At 46.5% G+C, this 22,146-nt stretch overlaps 1 protein-coding gene and 1 long non-coding RNA gene across 2 annotated transcripts in view; one reads left to right on the top strand and one right to left on the bottom strand.

The window, feature by feature from the left end:
- Positions 1-14,760: 14,760 nt before the first annotated feature.
- PENK (proenkephalin) lies at positions 14,761-15,825 on the top strand. The gene has a single exon (XM_047073730.1). The coding sequence runs from the start codon at positions 14,796-14,798 to the stop codon at positions 15,474-15,476; it is 681 nt and encodes a 226-aa protein (XP_046929686.1). The 5' UTR covers positions 14,761-14,795; the 3' UTR covers positions 15,477-15,825.
- Positions 15,826-18,779: 2,954 nt separating this feature from the next.
- LOC124507659 (uncharacterized) overlaps positions 18,780-22,146 on the bottom strand; it is a 74,137-nt gene continuing 70,770 nt past the window's right edge. Inside the window, exons 2-3 of the long non-coding RNA XR_006961077.1 lie at positions 21,386-21,692; positions 18,780-19,381 (exon numbers count right to left, since the gene is read on the bottom strand). This is a non-coding gene — a long non-coding RNA (uncharacterized LOC124507659). The remainder of the gene's footprint in view (positions 19,382-21,385; positions 21,693-22,146) is intronic.

The following is a 22,146-nucleotide window of genomic DNA, read 5'->3' as shown; positions in this document are numbered from 1 at the left end:
TAATGGTCCTGAGCTACATCAACTCCTACTCCTTACATCTGTGTGCAAGGCTGTGGCTTTCGAATCGATTGTTAACATTCCTTTTCCTCTTTTTTTAGGCTTCTCTCCTGAGATAGCACAAGTCAGATGTGATTTGACACTTATCTTGTTAAGATGAACAATAGATCATTTCGATGCCACTCAGGTAGAGAAATGTCCACATTTTTCACATCAGTCATGTAATTGTCAAATCACTTCACCCTGCTTTTCAGATCTAGCTCAAGCTATGAGAATTCCCAGAGTTTTAAATTCTGAGCCTTTTTTAACGGTCTTTTGAAAACGAAACCAAAACGAACTTGATCTTGAAAGTGATCTCTTCATTCAGAAAACTTTTATTGTGCAGGTTTTATCGAGTGCCTACATAAGGAGAATAAAAACATGATTATGGAAAGTCACCTACAGGCTAGGAGAGGAGAAATGCACGGTCATTTATAAACTAACACAGAATAACATTAGTACTTAGCAAAATGTGTCCCTCTATTAAAAACAAAATAGAACCAGTAACAAACAACTGGGAAATAAGCTTTAAAATAATATGATTTGAAAGAGATCAAAATGTGTGAAATGCTCAGGAATAAATTTTTTTTAAATTTTTAATAAAAAAGTATGCAATACCTACACACTTAAAACCATAAAACATTGCTGAGAAAAAATTAAAGAAGACCTGAGAAAAATGGAAAGATGTACCACATACATGGATTGGGAGACACAGATGTTAAGATGTCAATTATTCCAAAACTGATCTAAGATTTAATTCAGTTCAATCAAAATCCCAGCAGGCTTTTCTGTAGAAATTGATGAACTAATTCTGAGGTTTATACGGAAATGTAAAGAACTCATAATGGCTAAAACAATTACAAAAAAGAAGATCAAAGTTGGAAGGTTTACGGTTTGATTTCAAGACTTAATATAAAGCTGTAGTAATCAAGAGAGTGTGGAATGTTAAAGGTAGACATTATATATTTTATATATGTTAGAGATAGATATGATAGAGATAGATATGTTAGATAGATATGTTAGAGATAGATATGATAGAGATATATATGTTAAAGATAGACAATGTATATATTTTATACATATATAAAGCTATAGTAATCAAGAGAGTGTGGAATGTTAAAGATAGACATTTAATCAGTGAGAATTTGATAGAGAATCAAATAGAGAATTTGAAATAGATCCTCACATTACGGTCAAGTGATTTTTGATCAAGTTTCCGAGATAATTCCATGAGAAAAGAATAGTCTTGTCAAGAAATAGTGCTGAAACACTGGGTATTCATTTTGAAAAAAAAAAAAATTAACTTTGACCCTTATCACAGACACAAATCTTAACTTGGTATATATCAAAGGCCTAAACATAACAACTAAAACTGTAAAACTTCCAGAAGAAAAGAGGAGAGTCTCTTTTACAACCTTGGGGTAGGTAAAGATTTCGTAGATAAGGCACAAATCTTTGGTGCTTCAAAAACATAGTTAAGAAAATAAAAAGACAAGCTTGACACTGGAAGAAAATATTCATGGTGTGCCTTTATGACAGAGTATTTATAACCAGAATATACAAAGAGCTCTGACAACCCAATCATAAAAAGGTAAACAGTCAAATAAAAATGGGCAAAATATGTAAATTGACATATCACAAAAAATATGGCTGGCCAAAAAGCACCTGAAAAGAAGCTTAACATCGTTAGTCATCGGGGAAGTATAAATTAAATTAGAAGGTGTCAGTACACATCCATTAGAAGGACTAAGTGCAAGATTTGAAAAGAATGATTTCCAGATGTCTGTCATTCACTGAGAGAGAAGACAGAAGCGAGAGCAGACGTGAAGAAGAAATGACTAAAGTAGTTGAACACAGACTAAGTTTGAGGTGCCTGGAGAACGTACAAATTGGGACAAACTCATGCAGACAGAAAACTAAATTGAACTAAAAATAAAGACTTGGGAAGAATGAATATATGAGTAAAGGTAAAGCCCTAAAGTGGATAGCTTTTCCCGAGAAGAACGTATAAATAACTTGAGATGAGATAAGGCACCAGACAAAACCATAGAGAACATCACCATTTAAGGGACAGATGGAGAAGAAAAAGTCTAGGAGGTAGAGTAAGAAGGAACAACTGAGGGGCGCCTGGGTGGCTCGGTCAGTTAAGCGTCCGACTTCGACTCAGGTCATGATCTCACGGTCCATGAGTTCGAGCCCCACGTCAGGGTCTGTGCTGACAGCTCAGAGCCTGGAGCCTGTTTCAGATTCTGTGTCTCCCTCTCTCTGACCCTCCCCCGTTCATGCTCTGTCTCTCTCTGTCTCAAAAATAAATAAACGCTAAAAAAAAAAATTTTTTTTTAATAAAAAAAAAAGAAGGAACAACTGAGAAGATACGAGAAAAAAGTTTCAAGGACAATACCTAGAAAGAGGACACAGTCAACGGTGTCCAGTACGGCAGATCTGACGAGTAATATAAGGATGGAAAATAGTTTCTTGGCTCCTCATCTCATAGGTTATTGCTGACGTTAGCAAGTATGATATTGCTAGAGTGGTAAGCACAGAATCTAAATGACATAAGAAAGTCATGGGAGATGGAAAAGGGCCAATGAAAAAGTTAGACCATTCTTCAACACCCTAACTGCAAAGAGATGATAATGGTAGGATAGAAGGTGGGCTGGGAGAATTATTACAGATATAAGAAAGTGTTCCTTTATTTTTTAAATGTTTGTTTGTTTTTGCGAGACAGAGAGAGAGAGAGAGAATGAGCAGGGGAAGGGTAAAGAGGGGGACAGAGGATCCAAAGCAGGCTCTGTGCCGACAGCAGTGAGCCTGACGTGGGGCTTGAATCATGAACCAAACTGTGAGATCGTGACCTGAGCTGAAGTCAGACATTCAACCAACTGAGCCACCCAGGCGCCCCAAGAAAGTGTTCTTTTAAACATAAGAGAAAAAACAAGCAAGTTTTTGTGCTTAGGAGTGGAACATGAGGACAAAGAAACAGTAGAGACGCAAAGACTAGCAATACATGGGAGAGAGGGGTAGTCAATGACTCAAACTTCCCTAAGGGCTTGGGAGATAGTGTGTGCAAAATCGGACACAGGGGAAGTAAAAGAAGCAAATCCATCAGGAAGGAGGTCCTACAGCAAGGAGGCCAGGAACTTCTCCCAAGTGTATGTCCATTCATTATTGAGTGAGTGTGTCTCATCCTCTGGGGGAGAAGGAAGGACTGGGCAAGTGATAGAGATGATCCCAACATGCCCACTCTCTGTCTGATTCCCACATCGTCTCTGGAGGATGTCAGGTCAAATACACGAACACAGTTGGGCACCTGGGTGGCTCAGTCAGTTAAGCATCTGATTCTTGATTTCATCTCAGGTCATGATCTCGTGGTTTGTGCGACTGAGCCCCACATTAGGCTCTGCGTTAACAGAGCTCGCTCTCTCTCTCTCTCTCATGCATGTGCTCTTTCTCTTCCCCTCCCCCACTCGCATGCACACACACTCTCTCTCTCTCAAAATAAATAAATAAAATTTTAAAAACCCCACACCAACACATTATACATGAGGAACAAAAACATCTCTTCTCCTCACATCTCTGCACAACTCTTCTTGGAGGCAGCTAGCTCCCTGGGGGAGTGGACACTGCAGAGAAAAGGGGGTGTAGAGGAGTCAATGTTCCCTGTGTCACACTGCCCTGAGTGACCAGGTGCTTTCCCCCAGACTACCACGCCCACGGCCTCCCACAGCTGTCTTCATCGATGGGCTCCTTCCTGTCTCTACCTTGTTTTAGGACTCTCTCTCTCCTGTTGTTCCAACTCTGCCCTCCTATGGAGGCCCCAAGTGCCCTGGGCCAAGCACGTCTTTTACATCTTCCTCCCCTAATTTGCTCTGCTGTACACAGAAATGTTGGAGATTAATGCTCTATAATATATTCCCAAGTACAATAACAATCGACGAGATTGTGCTATCCACAAGTCAGTTTTTTCAGCATATCTTATTCCAGTTTTATGAAGCAGCTTGCTACCTACAGTTATTATAAGTTGCTCTCTGGTTGTAATTCTTTTCCAATTTTTTTTTAATGCTTATTTACTTTTGAGACAGAGAGACACAGAGCGCGAGCAGGGGAGGGGCAGAGAGAGAGCGAGACACAGAATCCGAAGCAGGCTCCAGGCTCTGAGTTGTCAGCACAGAGCCCGACATGGGGCTCGAACCCACGGACCGTGAGATCATGACCTGAGCCGAAGTCGAACGCTTAACTGACTGAGCCCCCCAGGCGCTTCTGTGGTTGTAATTTTTAATTTGGAGCACTGGATCCAGGTAGATAAAAAACCTGTGTCCTTCAACCATTATCAAAATACTCAGTTGCTTTCATTATCTGAACACTCCACTAAAGCAAACAAGGCACAGCTTCAAAAATGAGAGGCTTCTACCATGACAATCCAGAAACCAAGGAAAAAACATTTTGCCTCAGAAATTCTTTAGCACGATAAAAAGGGTCGCTAATATAAATGCAATACCTAACACTGTCCATATATTCGTTTTTCATTTAATCCAGGCAACAAATGAATGCAGGTAGTTTTTTATTATCCTCATTGCACAGATGAGAAAAGTGAGGTTTAGAAATTCACATTCCCAAGTGTATACATTCCATTGAAAGCAGAATAGAAATTCAAATTAGCATTTTCTGATCCTAAGCTCTTAATAGAAAAATAATTGTTTCTCTTCATAAAATCTTGCAGGATTTTATCTAGGATATCTAGGATATCTTCTAGGATATCTGCTAAGATATTCACCGGGTTTGTTCCTCCACCAAATGGATTATCAGATAAGAGCTTCAGAGTTGGAAAAAATGCATATATTCCAACCTTACTTTCTCTCACCTCGTTTTGTGCCACACGCACAAGACTTTCTCTGGACTGATTTTCATAAGCATATTAAAAAAAACTTTTTTTCTAGGGGTATCTGGGTGGCTCAGTGGGCTAAGCATCCAAACTCTTGATTTTTGGCTCAGGTCACCATCTCACAGTCCGTGAGTTCGAGCCCCACGTCAGGCTCTGTGCTGACAGTGCAGACCCTGCTTGGGATTTCTATCTCCCTCTCTCTCTACCTGTCTCTCTCTCTCTGTCTCTCTATCTCTCTCTTTCACTCTGCCTCTCAAAAATAAATAAATAGACATTAAAAAAATTTTATTCTAAGTTCTAATATCTATACAAAACAAAGGAAATATCAAGAGAATAATGATAGAGTTAGAAGTGAATGTCTGCAGGATTTTGGCTTATATAATTTTATGACAATATTTTAACCTGTCGAATCCATCGCACGAACATGGGAACCATGGAAGAGGTGACTACAAGTAGCAAGGTAGTTTTTAAAAACAACTTTACCGAGTCTCCATTATGTGTAAAGCTCTGTGCTGCGGGTCATATGCAAAGGAATATCCCGCCAGAATTTCAGGTAAACTGGACCCCGGGCATTTATTCCAGGGATTTATTGGTGCTCAAAACCTATTTCGAACCTCTCCTCCAGCACCGCCTCAATTGTGGAAATTGCTTCCTTGGTGCATGTTTTCACTCATTCATTCATCCATTCATTCAATTAATATTTTTTGCCTTCTCTTCAGGTTCTACAGGCAGGATCAGCCATTTGATTTTGGAAACAACGCAGAGCAAATTAAACTCGAGTTGTTAAATAAGGTTTAGTTCCAAAGAGGCAAGGCAATTTCCTAACATGGCTCTGAGGCGGCTATCAAATTTCTTCAGGGCAATTCCAAAACTCAGTCTCTGAAAGTTAAGCTGTTCTGGAATCCTTCAGACATCTGAACTTTTCCAGCTCGCCCCCAGCTTTTGCATCCTGGTAGAGCTTACCAGACAGGGTGCCATGAGTGGCCAGTAGGCCAGGAGGTACTACTCTCCGTCCACGAGGCAGCCGGGCTGGACACGAGGTCATTGGAGTCCTGGGGCCAGTCACTTCAGAGAGAGAACGGCTTCATCTGGGGCTCCTCTGAAGGCCACCTGATCTGAGCAGAGTCTGACTGAGTGCCACGCCCATCCCAGAACCAGAGAGCCGGACGAGGGACGTCCTGAATGCACAGCAACCCTGCAACGTGGTGTGGAAAGCAAGACAGCACGACAGCACCTGGACATTACTGAACAGCCAATATCGGGTACGTCCTACCCTCCGCCGGACCAGGGGCGTGGAGGTCTAGACGGGTTTGTTCACCTGTGCCCGGGAAGCATGCTGCCACAACCCGAAGCGAAGCCGGGCAGGTGCCTAGAGGCCAAGCTTCGGACTACAGCCCCAAATCTCGACCTTGAAAACATGGGAAGTGTATTTCTATGCGGAGGATGTGGTTTTAGTACTTACAAACTGGCTGCGTGGGATTGGTTGTGCCATCTGCCAGGTCGAGTTTCACGGTCATTTTTTAAATCTGTGATAGGAAAAAGTCTGAGTTCGTAGTATCTTTGGATTAGCGAAAGAAACGGATTACATTTGTCAATGGAGACAGGCAAATGTTGTTGGATTCTTTACTTTTGTTATAAATTTTATAATGACCATGAAAATAATTTCTTGCCAATGATAACTAAAAGAACCAGAGATCATTCCAGTCAAGTGGCCAATCACCCTAATTCAGTGGCTATTCTTAGCTTCAGTCATGATGGGATGACCAGATATATTTATGTCATGAAATATAAAGTAGACAACATCACCTATGATGCAGTCTAGTCAAAAACGCTTCATCTGAATCTAGCAAGACTTAAGATGTAAATTTCAGTTTCTAGGAAATGCAGGAGACAGAGAAACAAGATAAATGACACCACAGGAAGTAATTAAATTAGGGATTATGTTGTCCATTTGTTAGGTCGTGTTTTTTTGTGATCATTTTTTGATGCTCTCTATTAAGGCTCTGTACCTCTTTTGTAAGATTTATTCTTTAAAAATTTCTATTCTTTATTAATATTATAAAACATACCTTGTTTAAAATTAGATTTTCTGTTCCTTATTGGAGTAAGAAATAAAATTAAGATTCAGATGCCTGGAAGAAGAAGAAGAAAAAAAAGAATCCGTATATTGGTTAGATCCTCAGCTATATCTTCATTTAATCTAATCAGTCATCATGTGACTTGCTTTATTCACGGTCTAATTACCTATGCTTAGCCCTAAAATTTAGTTTTTCATGTCTGAGAGCTGAAGGCCTAATTTAGGAACTCTATTTCAATTCTAAGTTTACACATGTGTACACATTAGTTTCCCTTCCCTGCTGTTTTTATTGTTGTTCACCCTTCCCCCCCTTTCTGATGCGCTGACACGTTATCTATTATTTAAACTTACTCTTAGGTGACTTTGCACCAGGTTACTTTTCCTTCTAAGGGGTTTGTTTCCTGAATTTTTCAGAGTGAGAAGGTACCAGACTCATTTTCCTTGAAGTGGGGATCTATCACACCACAAAAGCATCCCCTTGCAACCAATCCCACTTAGAATCTGTCTGGGACCTGTGTTCTGAGCCAGTCTGAAGAAGAATCCCTTAACAGGGGTCCTTTGCGGTAATGCGCCTAGCTCGCAGAATCGTAGCTTGCAAAGCCTATGCTCTAGATTGTAACGGAAAAAGGCAAGTTTACCGTGCCTCTGGCAGGACTCCAAACATCTGAAATGGTAGAACATGGTGCTTTTATGCTGAAACGTTACACAATCCCTGGAGAGCGAAACTGCCGTGTTCCCACCACTACTGATATGTTAGGGACTGAGGGGCAAAGAGGTAGCAGGTTCCATAATAAAGTATCTGTATCTAGGTGGCAGTGGGAGCACGGACACTTGAAAGACAGCATTCAATTTAGGCATTTTCCATCCTGGAGATGATGAAAGAGAATATTGCAAGGACTTTTAAAATCCCTCCTACAGCAACCAGAACACCACTCATCGTCAAGGTTTTCCAAATCACTTTTTTTTGGTCTCTGGAGTAAATCCCTTTATCTACAGTTTGGGACCCTAGGATCAGAAGAAGGAGACATCTTGATCCTGACATGGAAATCAGAATTCTCTGGATTAAATGCCTTAAGAGAAGATTCCTTTCCCTTTGTTGAGTCTGGTTTCTAGAACAGTCTTTTCTCAGAAGGTAACTGCAATATCTATTAGTTCTTAAAAATATTTACTGGATCGTGAAAAGATGAATTCCTTGCAACCCACTGCCGTGAGTCAAATATAAAGAAATAAATACAAAATGCATGCCCTTCAGCCTCCAAGGGCAGATGGGGGGAAGGGACATTTATTTCTTTTTTTAAGTTTATTTGTTTTGAGAGAGAGAGAGAGAGAACAAGCAGAGTAGGGGCAGACAGAGAGGGAGAAAGAGAACCCTAAGTAGGCTCCACACTGTTAGCACAGAGCCCTATGTGGGGCTCGAACCCACCAACTGTGAGATTAACCCCCCCACACACACACATCAAGAGTGGGATGCTTAACCGACTGAGCCACCCAGGTGCCCCTCTCTTTCCTGACATTTAAAAACCTGCAAGGAAAGATGCAGACTCACCGAGAGAAACTAACTCAGAGTAGACATTGATTGTTCCAACAGAAACAAACCAAACCTGAGGCCTCCCCAGAAAGGTATGGCAGAACCTGGTTTTGCCACTGTCTGGGCCAGTCCCTTGGATGTCACTTGGCCGCGCCGGGTTTTTGTTTCCCCCATCTGTAAAGTGAGGGTTGGAATAAACCCTCCCCCAAACTCCTTTCACCCTTCAGTTTCTATACTTTTCCCAGATTCTAAGGAGCTTTTCCGTGTCTAGCCCCGTGTATCCTAAGGAAGCCACACGTGGTGCCGTCGTCCCACACACAGACGTCTCAGCCTCTTGCCCCCAATTGTGTTTTTACACTTCTTAGGCGATGCCAGGTGTTCCCCGGGCTCCGATTCGGCGGGGTTTCTCTCCTGTCGGGCAGGATTTGTTCGTGCGCTCCTTTTGCACGGACTACAAAGCCCAGGCCACTGGGGGAGACCTCAGGTACAGATGTCAGCTCTCCTCTCGGTCGGGGAGAGAGAGAGAGAAAGTAGCTGGAGACGATTCTATCAGCCCCCTGATGGCGAAGAGGCTGAAGGGCCCCAGAGGCATGTGATGCTTTTCCGGCAAGATGTCAATGCCGGCGTTCTGCGGCCGCACCCCGGGCGCTAGCATTTCCAGGTCCCCCGCCGCAGAGCTGCCCCTGCCCGGAGGGCAGGCCATGCACTGCTGCGGCGCTGCGGCTACCCGGGGTGAGGGTCCCGAGCGGGCCCGCGGAGCCCCCTTCCCTGCGCCCGCAAAGCTACGCAGGAGAGCGCTGCCCTCTAGCGACAAAACTGGGAGATGCGGCGCGGCCCGAGCCTCGCGGAGCCCTGAGGCTGGGGCACCTGCGAAGGCTGAGGTCGTGGCGGGTCCGTGTGGCTGGGAAAGACCAGAGGCTCTCTCTGTGTGTGAGGGGGGCTCTGGGACAGTCTGTGGCCTCCCTCTGGGCTCTGGAACAGTTTGTGGCCTCCCTCTAGGGCCAGGCCAGATGGATACGTGGCTGGATCAATAAACAATAGATGTATGATGGGTGGGTGACGGACAAACCAAAGGGAGGATGATGACAGGTGTCAGATCAGATGCGCATTTCTAGGGCTTGCTATAGGCCGGACACAAGGCTAAATCAATGCTTTCGCCCATTATTTCATTTGCGCCTCTCCGGAACCTTACGAACGGCACATTCCCTCTGGTTCCTATTCGCCAAACGAGGAAAGTGAGGCCTTACATAAGACACATAACTTGCTTCTTGGCAATGTTCCGCAGAACTAGAAAGTGGCGGAGTGAGAGCCTCAACCCGCAGCCCCAGACCCCGCCGCCGGCTCCTGGCCCTCTCCCTGAGCAGCGGAGGTGCGCCCCCAAGCCCCAGGCGCCCGGGGTACCGCGTCGCTCGTCTCTCCCTCGCCAGTCCTGGCACGCTAGCATCACACCCGCCCTGCACCCCCCCGTCACTCATCAAAACCCCCAGGACACCCTGGGCACAGCGCTAGAGGCAGCGTGTCCCCGACTGGGAAGCCTGGCTAGGGAGCTGGGTAAAGGCGGGTCCCCTCCCGCCGCTGCCGCGCGGCGTGTTGTCCCCAAAGGAACGCTGTTCCAGTCCACGTTTGGGCAAGGGTCCCACTAACGCGAAAGGGGAAAGCTGTCCGGGGATTTTTAAGATTCCCGATAAGTTTCCATCTTTCTGTACTTTAACCCTTCCCTGAGCGCCTCCGACGATGCGCCGGACGCGGTTAGACGCTGAGGCAGGGACCTGTGTGCATAAATGACATCCGGGACGGCCGTGCCGGGCACCCACCGCGACCACCCAGCGCCCCAGGGGGAGGCGGAGAAAGGGCAGGTTCACTCGCTCGGAGGGTCTCCAGCACGTTCCAGAAATCTAAGTCTGCCCACCTGCCCCTCCTGACGCCTCCCCCTCGGCTCTCTCCGTGGAGCCCGCACCCCCAGGGAGTGCGATTTCAGTGACCTCACCCGGGGGGGACTTGATGTCATCCCACTCTCTCTCCACAAGCCCTGACTGCCTCGATGTGTCACCCAGCCGCGAGCTGAGCCAGCCTGCGCCCCCCGCCCCCGCCCCCGGGCCCGCGTGCTGGGGCCGGGACGGACCCCTCCCACGAGGGCGTCGGCGCGGGACTGGCGTAGGGCCTGCGTCAGCTGCAGCCCGCCGGCGATTGGGGCGCGCTCGCCTCCTTGGCTTGGGGGCTAATTATAAAGTGACTCCAGCCGCCACCAGCCCCGGGACAGTCAGGCCAGGCGAGGCAGCCGCGCCGAGCCCTGCAGTCCAGCCCGCGGCCCCGCGGCGACGCCGAGGACCGCGACGGTGAGACCCGCGTCTGCCCGCGCCCCCGGCCGCTCGGCCCCGATCCCCGCCCGCCTCACACCTGCCTTGTTCTCTCCCATCTAGAGCAGCGCTTGGGACCCGATGTCGCCGACCAGCCTGCGCCATCCGAACGGCGTCAACGTGAGTGAACTTGTCCAAACCGCGCCTTCGCTGCGTGCGTTTGCGACCGTCCGCCCGCTCGGTTCGAATCGGCGTTTTCCTTCATTGCATGGGGCGCCCCAACTTTCTTCGGGTGCCTGTTTGTGACCCGGGTGAATGTCGTCTCCCCCCCCTCCACGCCCCACCCCGCCCCAAGGCTCCCGTTCTCTTGTATTTGGTCTTCGCAGGTGGTGTTCTCTCCAGAATCCCCCTTAGGCTGTGGGAGCCCAGAAAGAGAGCCCCGGGCACCCGCGGGCTCGGGGGGCCGGTGGCAGTGCCCACCTGGAGACCGCGGGGCCATCTGCCCCCTGGGCCTCCAAAAGCGGCGTCGGCCAGGCGGGAGGGGGGCCCAGGAAGGCGCATCCCTGGGAGCTCCGGCTCGACAGCCGCCGGCTGGGACTGTCCCGGCGACGGGTCCCTCCGAAGGTCGCGCTCTGCTCCGGGCGCGCTCCGAGTTCGCGTCCCTTTCTCCCTGCAGCCCATGGCGCGGTTCCTGAGACTCTGCACTTGGCTGCTGGCGCTCGGCCCCGGGCTCCTGGCGACCGTGAGGGCGGAATGCAGCCAGGACTGCGCGACGTGCAGCTACCGCCTGGCGCGCCCCACCGACATCAACCCCTTGGTGAGTTACCGAGGCGGGCGGGCGGGAGGTCTGGGAGCCGAGCCGGTCCGCAGACAGGGCGCATCCCCCGGTCACACTCGGTCCCGCCGCCGCGGCGCCGATCTCCGCGATGACGCAGGTGTCCGACCGTTCCCTGAACGCCTACCAAAGTCCCGCTCTAGCCTTCAGCTTCGGGACCCGCGACCCTCTAGGGACCGATAAAAGAGGCAGCGTCTCCCCACAAACCAAGTTCGTTTTACCCCTGGGGATGCAGGAGCCCCGGGATACGCGCCCTTCAGCATCTTGGAGAGCATTTGGTGGTCACCCCACCTGTCCCAAAGACGATGTTGGGTCACCCCAGTTCCCAACATATCCCACGAAGGTCCCCTTGCACACAACCCATCCTCCCATCCTTCCTGCAAATAATGTCATTTTTCATTAGTGACATTTCGTTGTCTTTCTTTGGATTTCATTTCTCCAGCCCTTTCAACTTCAGGTCCCTCAAGCCCTTACCCTCACCTGTGGATAGGAGAGAGGAAAGGGTTGGGATCGGGAGGAAGGGAGAGGAAGGGGGGTGCAGTGGAAGGGGGAGAAACAGATCAGCACATCTTACAGGCAAGTGACCCCGGAATTCAACTTGTCTTCCCTTGAATGTACTTTTGTCATACCCACTAAGACAACAATTTAATTTGCTATGAAAAAGGCACAGGAAAGGTGTCCAAAGAGGTGACAACAATGCAAAGATAACTACAGGACAGAAGCTGGGGGGAAGGGGAGGAGAGAAGCTGAGAACAAAGAACCCCCACTCATTCTAATCATAGTCCCTGTGCTGGTAAATCAGCCTTGGTGCTCTACTGAATCAGAATCTCTGAATTGGGGACCCAGGAAGCTTCATTTTAACTGGCTTCTCCAGGGATCCCTTTGCACTGTCTTCTCAATTTGTTGAAATTCCGTGATGACTTAAAAGGCTCAGTAGAAAATAATGTATTAATCCAAAGAGTTAACTTCCCCATCTCAGCCTTTGAAGAAATGTTGTGATGTAGACGTATAAAATAGGGATGAAAATTAAGGAAAGGATTCCAGAAAACCCAAAGTGTACGTTTCAGGTTAAACGTTGGCTTGTTTCAATTGAAGTACCTGGTCCCCTTCATTCAATATGCACAGGTACTTGCATGGCTGAAAGAGAAGACACATAGTAGGGCTTTATATTTAAACTCTGATAAAATGTTGCATCTTGAATAGGGGCCACAATCCCCTTCATCTAGCCTTTGTCGTTCTGATTTGTTTGGCTGATGGGTCTTGCCTTGGCTGATTGGTTTGCCAACAACACGTAGGGTTGTTAGTTTCTCTGCGACAAAAGACTCTGTTAATGACTGTGTTGTTGGTATTAGGGCAGTTCTGGAATTTTAGCTCAGATGCAGAAGACCTATGAGAAATGAGGTTGCCTGACCAAAACTATGTAGAATCAACGTAACAAATGTGGAGCCTCTACCACATGAAAGTCACTTGTGTTTTGTTCGGTGATGGGTGCAAAGCTAAGCAGGCATGCCAGGGTTGTTGTCCAGATGCATAGACATATATAGGAACTTATAAATTAACATCACTTCTTTTAGCATGAGTGTGTGTGTTTTGTTTTTGTTTTTGTTTTGTTTGTTTTCTGGTTGTCATCATTTCTTGTTGAAAGAATCTCAACATTAAAAAGCCTTTTGGTGACAGTATACAAAATGTTCAATGGTAATTTTTGGCAAAGAGATCGTTGATATTTCATTTTCGAATGGAAATGGTATTGACCCCTGAACAGCTTATGTTTTTAGTGGTGTTTTTGTTTCTTGCTCAGATGTCCAGAGTAACACAGGATCATTTTAATTGCATCATCTGGAGGGGTTTATAAAGCATCCCTTTACTTTTCTTAGACACAAAGTTTAATTATTAGGAGCTGGTTAAAGAACCCTAAGGAATTTTGTTGCACTAAGAAAATACTTTCTTGCATTGTGAAAGTAACATGTGTGTGTTTTATACAAATTAATATACCAATATATTTTAAATACCAAGACTGGGCCTGGTTTTACTAAATCAAGGGTCTGTAACCTGGGTTCCATTAGTAGACTTGAGGCAGCTATCAAAAGCCCTGAAACGCCCAGAACTATTATATAGACTTTATAAATGGTCATGCAATATTACTTCTCTTTTTATTATGCCCAAGTGGTCTACTGGATAGAAGAGAATCTTAAGATTGTTAGAACACATAGTCTAAATCTTATGCTGATTAAAATTTAATTATTACATAATAAAAAGAAGGAATTATATACAGATCACTTCTCATTCCCATTTTATCGAGTAATATGATTTCCATTGGGAGGGGAAACTTTTCTGTACATTTGTAACTGTTAAGAAACATGAATAATGTGTGAATATTTGCATATGCATAGTTGCATATCAGACCTCATCATAAGAAAGATTCTGTTCAAGATGATTAAATCTGTTTTAATCAACCAAGGGGGCAAAAAACAAAACATGCAGCAACTCAATATGTCATCATCCAAGTAATTCATAGACTTACACTGAGTTTTAGAATGTCTTTCTTCTGCAACTTATTCTGAAATTGCTGTTTTTCTTTCAAGAATGAAAATGTTTGCAGGAATACTAAATGCCATTCCAGGTAGAATAGTAACACAAGAAAGTAAACAACCTAATATTATTAATATTGACCTTATCTGTAAGACAAGAAGATAAAAGGAATCTGGGGATGATATCCCTAATTAGGTAAAGAGAAGTTTCTCCCTTTTGGTTAGAAAAAGCTCGAACAAAATGCAATCAACAGTGGAAGGTTACTCAGTGAAATTAGATTGTGCAGGCAGCCAGTCGAGGTTAAAATTGGGTGGAAAAAAGTCTTTTACAATAGTGAAATGGCGTGGTAGCTACAGTCTGTCCAAATTCAAAGACAAATTCTAATTTGACTCAGTTAATTACCCACAATGATTCCATTTCCCTTTGATGTGCCTGTTCAGAATATTGAAAAGCTGTAATGAGAAATTGGAAATCACGTTGTCATAGAAGAGTTTCCATAGGAAAGCACACTCCACACAGACACACACACACACACACACACACACACACACACACACACACAGAAAAACCGTTTACCTAATGAAACCAGAAAAGCCTCTTTGTATCACTAAATGGGATTCCTTTCCCAGGCTTGCACCCTGGAATGTGAAGGGAAACTGCCTTCTCTCAAGACCTGGGAAACCTGCAAGGAGCTCCTGAAGCTGACCCAGCTGGAGATTCCTCAAGATGGCACCAGCGCCCTCAGAGAGAGCAGCCCCGAGGAGAGCCACGCGCTAGCCAAAAAGTACGGGGGCTTCATGAAAAGGTATGGAGGCTTCATGAAGAAAATGGATGAGCTGTATCCGCAGGAGCCGGAAGAAGAGGCCCCCGCGGGGGAGATCCTGGCCAAGAGATACGGGGGCTTCATGAAGAAGGACGCCGAGGAGGAGGAGGACGCCCTGGCCAGTTCCTCGGACCTGCTGAAAGAGCTGCTGGGGCCTGGGGAGACCCGAGACGGCGGCCGCCACCGCGAGGGCGGTGATGATGAAGACGTGAGCAAGAGCTCCGGGGGCTTCGTGAGAGCCTGGAAGGGCAGCCCCCAACTGGAGCAAGAAGCCAAGATGCTGCAGAAGCGGTACGGGGGCTTCATGAGAAGAGTCGGTCGGCCCGAGTGGTGGATGGACTACCAGAAAAGGTACGGGGGCTTCCTCAAGCGCTTTGCCGACTCTCTGCCCTCCGACGAAGAAGGCGAAAGCTACTCCAAAGAAGTTCCCGACGTGGAGAAGAGATCCAGAGGATTTACGAGATTCTGACCCCCTTCCCGGCCGATGACCCCAGGCCCCAGCAGGCCTCCCTCTGTCCCCCGGTCAATCGTGTGTTATTATCGCGCACTGCTTGCATGGTACAGTGGCCTTTATTGTCTGGGTAACTAACTACACAACCTGCAAGCGCTCGCTTCGGGCGCCGTGTTCTCTCGACCGTGTTGATGCTCAGTATTGGTCTATTGCAGCTGTGTCGTGCTCATGCTAAAATGGTTGGTGTTCCTTTGTCCTTCACTCTTGACAAAAATACCAGTAAATGCTTACTTGTAAATAGGTACAATAAACCCATTACCCCGACTGCATGACATTCTTGTAAGTTTCTTCTTCCCCAAGGTTCTCATTCGCCTTCCGGTCTCCACGGTAAATCCTAAAGTTGAACACACTGAGGCCATCTGCTTTTGACAGACTCACCACTGGCCTCCTCTATCCAACCGCTGACGCAGCCAAGCCATTTTTCGTTTCGTTCCTTACATGGAAAATCTTAGATGAGTAAACACACGGGGCAAAATACAATGTATTTCCACTCTTCGTTTCTGGAAATCAGATACAGGAAGAAAAACCAAAACCTAATAAAGAAACTAGCTATGCCCTCATATATAAGGAAATCTGCACTGATATCCACATGTGTATGTCCGTTTTCTTCAGCAAAGTATTTTAGAAGTTAATAAGAAATGAAAGATAATTTGGTCCCATTTCACAAATGCAGATGAAGCCCTCTGGCTAAATAGTTGAACGAAGGTCACCCAGCAGTTGAAGGACACAAGTAGAATTAAGATCCCAAACTTCTTGCTCCCAGGCAATAGCCTTTGCCTTCCAGCTCCCTGTCCCTCACTCAGGTCACTACCAACAACTGGAAGAACTTGGGACTGTATCTTTCTCACTATTGTATACTCTGACACCACAACCCAGACTGCGTTCTCCAATATCTGACAAATGGACATACGAATGAGTAAAGGGATGACTGAAGGGATTTGGGGACCAGATCATTTTAAAAGGTATTACAGACGTTTGAGAAGGCAGATTATCCCACAAGAAGCTTATGGCCATTTCATATCAATTAAACCATTGGGGACAACATGCAACAACAAACGTGAGAACATACGTAACATTCCTTCCTTCTTTCTAGTTGAAACTACCTGTAGCTAAACTCCCATCCACTAAGTCCTTTCTCCAGGACCCTCACCCACTCTCTCCTTTGTGTTCCTCCCCCCAAATTCAGAGTTTAGCAACTCAGAAAAGGAGAGAAAGAGTCTTTACCCTGCAGTCCACCACCTTGCAAGCCTGTGTGCTCCCTTCTGGAGAGGCAGCCCCGCTGTCCTGGGAGTTCTGTCCCGGAGTCCAGCGCTGCTGGGGTCCCTGGGACATCCCCTCGGCCATACACTATGAGAAGACTTCTGATCAGTGCAAGGGGTCCCAGGTCAACACCACTCTCAGAGCCACACCGCCGCCTATATTCCCAATCCCTGGCAAACTAACTTTTGCTTCCAGGTGGGAGCCCTCTCCCTTTCGAACTAGAAATGAAAGTAACGTAAGTGTTTGGAGCAGATCAGGAAGAAGGGGATAGACAGAAGCTGGCCCTTGGAAACCAGTGACATGAGCAAAAAGGAGTGATGAGGTTATAACACATCAGAGATATCAGGTCTCCGTTCAGCTTTAGACAATTGTTTCCCTGGGAAATGCCAACCCCACGTTGCCAGACTTTTCCAAAGAAACCTGAAACCCAGATTGTCGTGGTAATAACCCAAGTTTTTAATTCTCTCCCCAAGAGCAAAGGATTCCCAAACCCTGGAAAGAGAAAGTCAGCCTACACCCTAGAAATGGCAAGAGTAAAATGCCCTCCCCCCCACCCCCGCCTACCATGATAAGATCGTAACATAATCATTACCTTATAAGAATACAATATGTGTAATACACATCTCATCCAATAGGGTTTGAGAAATAACACAATTTTCATTATCAAAGCAATACACTATTTTTTTTTTTTTTCAAATCAAGCACAGTTCTTTATGTAGTAGCCCTTTCTTTTCTATTTTAGGGTAGCCGTGTAGATAGACCAGGCCAAAACCCTCGGGGTAGTCAACAGACCTGTCACCTCTTTTGCCACCTATCACCTTGCTATAGGTCCAGCAATGTCTGGGGTGGGACAATGTCACTCATTCCTATATGTCCTCCCCCGCCTCACGCCTGGGGGAAAATGTGGAACCCAGAAGATGCGCCCCAAATGTGCAGGGAGGGAGAGAACAGGGAAGAGGGACCGGGAAACGGGAAAAGAAGAAAGCGGAAAAGATGGCCAGCCACGAGGGCTCCTTCCGTCCGGCTGCCTTGTATAACTGCGTAAAAGGTCAGCTGAAGTCCAGCTTCGCAGCCAGTATCGCGGTCGTCCGGGAAATGGGGCTCGAGGGGTGCCGTACGGGTTCTTCCTGGGTCCCCACAGAGCTCCCGCGTGCCTGGCCTGCGGTCCGAAATCCATCATTAGAATTTTGCACCTTGAACTCTGAAAGGCTTTGATTTCCAAGAATGTCCTACTTCCAAGGAGCCTTTTTCCCTGAGTCAGCCTGGGGTGCCGTTTCAAACGCCGACAACCGGGCTGTGACTGAAGCCCTCAGCACAGGCATTCGGGGATCCATAAACACGGGAGGGACGAGGGTCACAACCAGCCTAGGGCGCGGGCTTCGGGGCAGGGGGGCTGGATGCGCCCGGAGCCCCAAGGGGCTGCTGAGCTGGGGGCCTGGGGAAAACCCGCGCGCCCTGGGTGCAGAGGCGCGCACTCCCTGCAGAGGGCGCCGCGGCTCCACCTGTACCTTCCCGAGCGCTGTCTCTGGGCCCCCTCACCTCCGTCCTGGCGCTCAGGCCACCCCAGTTCCACCTCAGGCCTAGTCCTGGCCTGGGTTCCTTCCGAGAGTGAGAGTCGATAGCTCTGCGGACTCTGTGTAGAAACCCCGGCCAGGCTGCCCGGGGGGCAAATCCCAGCTAGCCGTGGGACCTGAAGCTCTTGCGGCCACACTGTCCTCATTAGGTGGTTGTCGTAACTTCCGGTGCTCGCAAGGGGCTGTTGGGCTTCGCCTGACCCGCACGCAACGCCTCGTCCTGGGACGGTCGGGAATGAGGTGCCCCGTCACCCTGGGCCTCTCAGGGACCAGGCCTCTCCAGGCCTAGGTGCTCTCTCACCCCGGGGCCTCTCAGGGACCAGGCTTCTCCAGGCCTACGTGCTCTGGCTCCCGGGCCTCCCAGGGTTGAGATACTGTCCTTGAGCTTCTGGAAGTCTGGCCAGAGCCTAAGAACACCCAACCAGAGTGTTTTCTCTCCCGGGCTTCGTGTCTCCTGAGGCAGGAAGGATTGCAGAGCCCTTAATCATCTTCTTGGCTTTCTCAGTGTTCCACTGCAAACGTGTAAAACCCGTGTAACGAGGAAGTTCTCCAAAAATAAAAGGCATGACGAATCTGAGCCTCCAGCCATGAAGGTTTCTTCTTAGAAGATGGAAAGGGGCATACAGCTTTGAATGCCTTGAGACTCGACCACGGTGAATATCTGTGGGCTTTGTTTCTGGAGGGGTGCTTAAGCACCCCCACGGGAACCAATTCATCCATTCAACTAATAATAAAGCCAGCTATATGAATGTGATGGAAGGGCATTCCAGACTGCACCAAAAGTGGCTGCAGTGCCCCCAACTGGGAGGAGGAACAAGACTTAGGAGGTGTTCAGGCTTGGGGTGTTGACACGACCAGAAATAATTCAAGGTTGAGAGCAGGTGAGCGGCAAGGTAAGCTGACGTGTTTCAACCTCCCTGTTGGCCTCAAGTTTCCTCCCTCCTGAGGGAAAAATGTGCCAGTTACCTCAGTCATATCTGTCACCCGTATCTGTCGTCATTTTGCAGCCTTCAAAGTATCCCGGTTTAGCTGGGGGTGGGGAGAAAAAGTTATATAAACTTTCAGGTTTGGTGATAAACATGCAACGAAGAGATATTCTTAATCACTTCCTACACCAAACACCTGAACTTGCAACTCACCCATTGCTTCGAAAGTGGAAAACAAAAACAAAAACAAAAACAAAAACAAACCGTGCTATTATTGACCAGGAATGCCTGTCTCAGCAGAGAAGGGAGCTTGGCAATCATGTAACTATACCCATCCATGTCACGTGCTGATACTTTTTCTGTTCGCGTTTTTTTTTTTTAATCAAGTATAACATGTCTGCAGAGAAGTCCGCAGGTCACAAGTGCACATCTCACTGAATTGCTGGAAAGGAAACATACCCATGAACCAGCACCCAGGTCAAGAAATAGAACATCCTCAGCACCCACTCCCTTGCCCTCCAAATAAATAGCTCTTTCCTTTTCCTCAAACGTAACTATCCTCATGACTTCTATAACCATAAAGTAACTTGCTTATTTTTAGATTTTTCTATAAAAAGAAAACAGGTTTTGTTCTCTGTAACAATGTGGTTCAACATTAGGTTTATGAGAATTTTCCATGCTGTTGCAGACAGCTGTGGTCTATTATTTTTATTGCCATATAGTATTCCATTGTATGGAAATGCTGCAAGGTCCATTCTACTACTGATGGAAGCTTGGGCTGTTTCCAGTTTGGGGCTTTTGGGGATACTGTGGCTATAAGCATTCTGTGTCTCTCATAACTTGTAACACATGTGTAACATTGTAACACATTGTCTTGGGCATATCACTAGGGGTAGATTTGCCGGATGGTAGGGTATGATATGTTCAATTACAGTTTGTGCCAAGCAGATTTTTTAAATGTATTTTTTTAAGTTTTTTAAAAATTTATTTTGAGAGAGAAAGAGTGCAAGCGAGGAAGGGACAAAGAGAGAGAGAAAGAATCCCAAGCAGGCTCCTATGCGGGGTTCCATCTCATGAACTATGAGATCATGACCTGAGCCAAATTCAAGAGTCGGATGATTAACCAACTGAGGCACCCAGGCGCCTTATAATGCCAGGCAACTTTTAAAGAGTTTGTGCTAATTTGGGCTCCTGGCCACAGTTTATATTCTACCAATACTTCGTATCATGAGCCTTATTTAATTTTTGCCATTCTGTTTTAATTTACATTCTTTAGTTGCTGGTGAGATCAAGCATCATTTTTTTAACTTGTTTTATTTTATTTTTTTTTTAATTTACACCCAAATTAGTTAGCATATAATGCATCGATGATTTCAGGAGTAGATTCCTTAGTGCCCCTTCCCCATTTAGCCCATCCCCCCTCCCACAACCCCTCCCGTAACCCTCAGTTTGTTCTCCATACTTATGAGACTCTTCTGTTTTGTCCCCTCCCTGTTTTTATATTATTTTAGCTTTCCTTCCCTTACGTTCATCTGTTTTGTCTCTTAAAGTCCTCCTATGAGTGAAGTCATATGATATTTGTCTTTCTCTGACTAATTTCGCTTAACATAATACCCTCCAGTTCCATCCACGTCGTTGCAAATGGCAAAATTTCATTCTTTTCAATTGTCCAGTAATACTCCATTGTATATATACACCACATCTTCTTTATCCATTCATCCGCCGATGGGCATTTGGGCTGTTTCCATACTTTGGCTATTGTTGATAGTTCAAGCATCATTTTATAGGCTTATTGACCATTTGGGTATCCTTAGTTACTCTTTTGCTTCTCAAATGTATTTTTCAAGTTACACATCTGAACTATTTTCTGCTCTGTGCTGAATGGTCTAAAAACCATGAAATAAATGAATGAGTTTTTTAAATGATAAAATAGTCTCAAGAGTCATTTTTATCTCCCTTTTATAACATGTATAAGCCTGTCTATGACCCTGGTGGCCGGCTGACTCAATGGCATTGCTAGCAAATACTGGATATGCTTTATGTTGTTCCCGCCATGTTGTTTTACATTTAGAACATTCAGGTAGGATGTTCGGTCAAGCAGCCTTACCCCAACTGGTTGTCTTTTAGTGTGCTGGGTCTCCCTGTAGGCTCCCTGGGATCAGTATAACTGGCAGGGGACAAGACCATCCTCAGCAAGAGAAGAGGGACAGACCATTTTTAGTGGGATTCACAGGCTTTACTGATGGGGTTGTTTCAAGGCACCACTTCATCCCAGACCTTGCAGACAGGCACCGTCTTCCCTTGGCCACCGGGCATCTGCTTCTTCTTCTCTCTCTCTCTCTCTCTCTCTCTCTCTCTCCGTTCCATGGGCCTCTGCCTGCCGCCACCATGCCTGCCCTCATTTTAAAGCCAATCTAGAAAAGAAATGGGAAAGCTGGGGAGTTGCAGACATGAACTGGAAGAACCAACCTTCTAGAATTCTTCCTTCAAGTTGTCAGTTGAGTAGAAGGCTAGATCTTCTAGGGATAGTAAAGTGGGGCTAAGAAAAGAGGAGGGGCCATGAGGAGGTCACACAGCTTGAAATCAACACTGAGGTGATGGGACATTGAGCTCTTGTTAAAGACTTGGCTGGCAGGGCAGGAGCTTAGGTGAATTGGGAGTGGGCAGACCTTACATGGCCAGCCCCTTCTTCCCTTTTCAATGCTTATGTTATTCACTGCACAAATATTTATGGAGCATGTGCTACAGGCCATGCGTGATTCTAGGTCCTGGGGCTACAGAAAACAAAATTCCACCCAATTCTGTGCATCCTCAAACTTATGGTCTAATGTGTAGAGTGAAACACTAAACACCAAAGAAGGTAATTCC

Source organism: Lynx rufus, unplaced genomic scaffold, assembly GCF_022079265.1.
Source record: "Lynx rufus isolate CCGP_SWC_20201006 ecotype Redwood Valley unplaced genomic scaffold, mLynRuf1.p SCAF_12, whole genome shotgun sequence".
Classification (NCBI taxonomy): Eukaryota; Metazoa; Chordata; class Mammalia; order Carnivora; family Felidae; genus Lynx; species Lynx rufus.
This window is presented reverse-complemented; position numbering and strand designations above follow the sequence as displayed.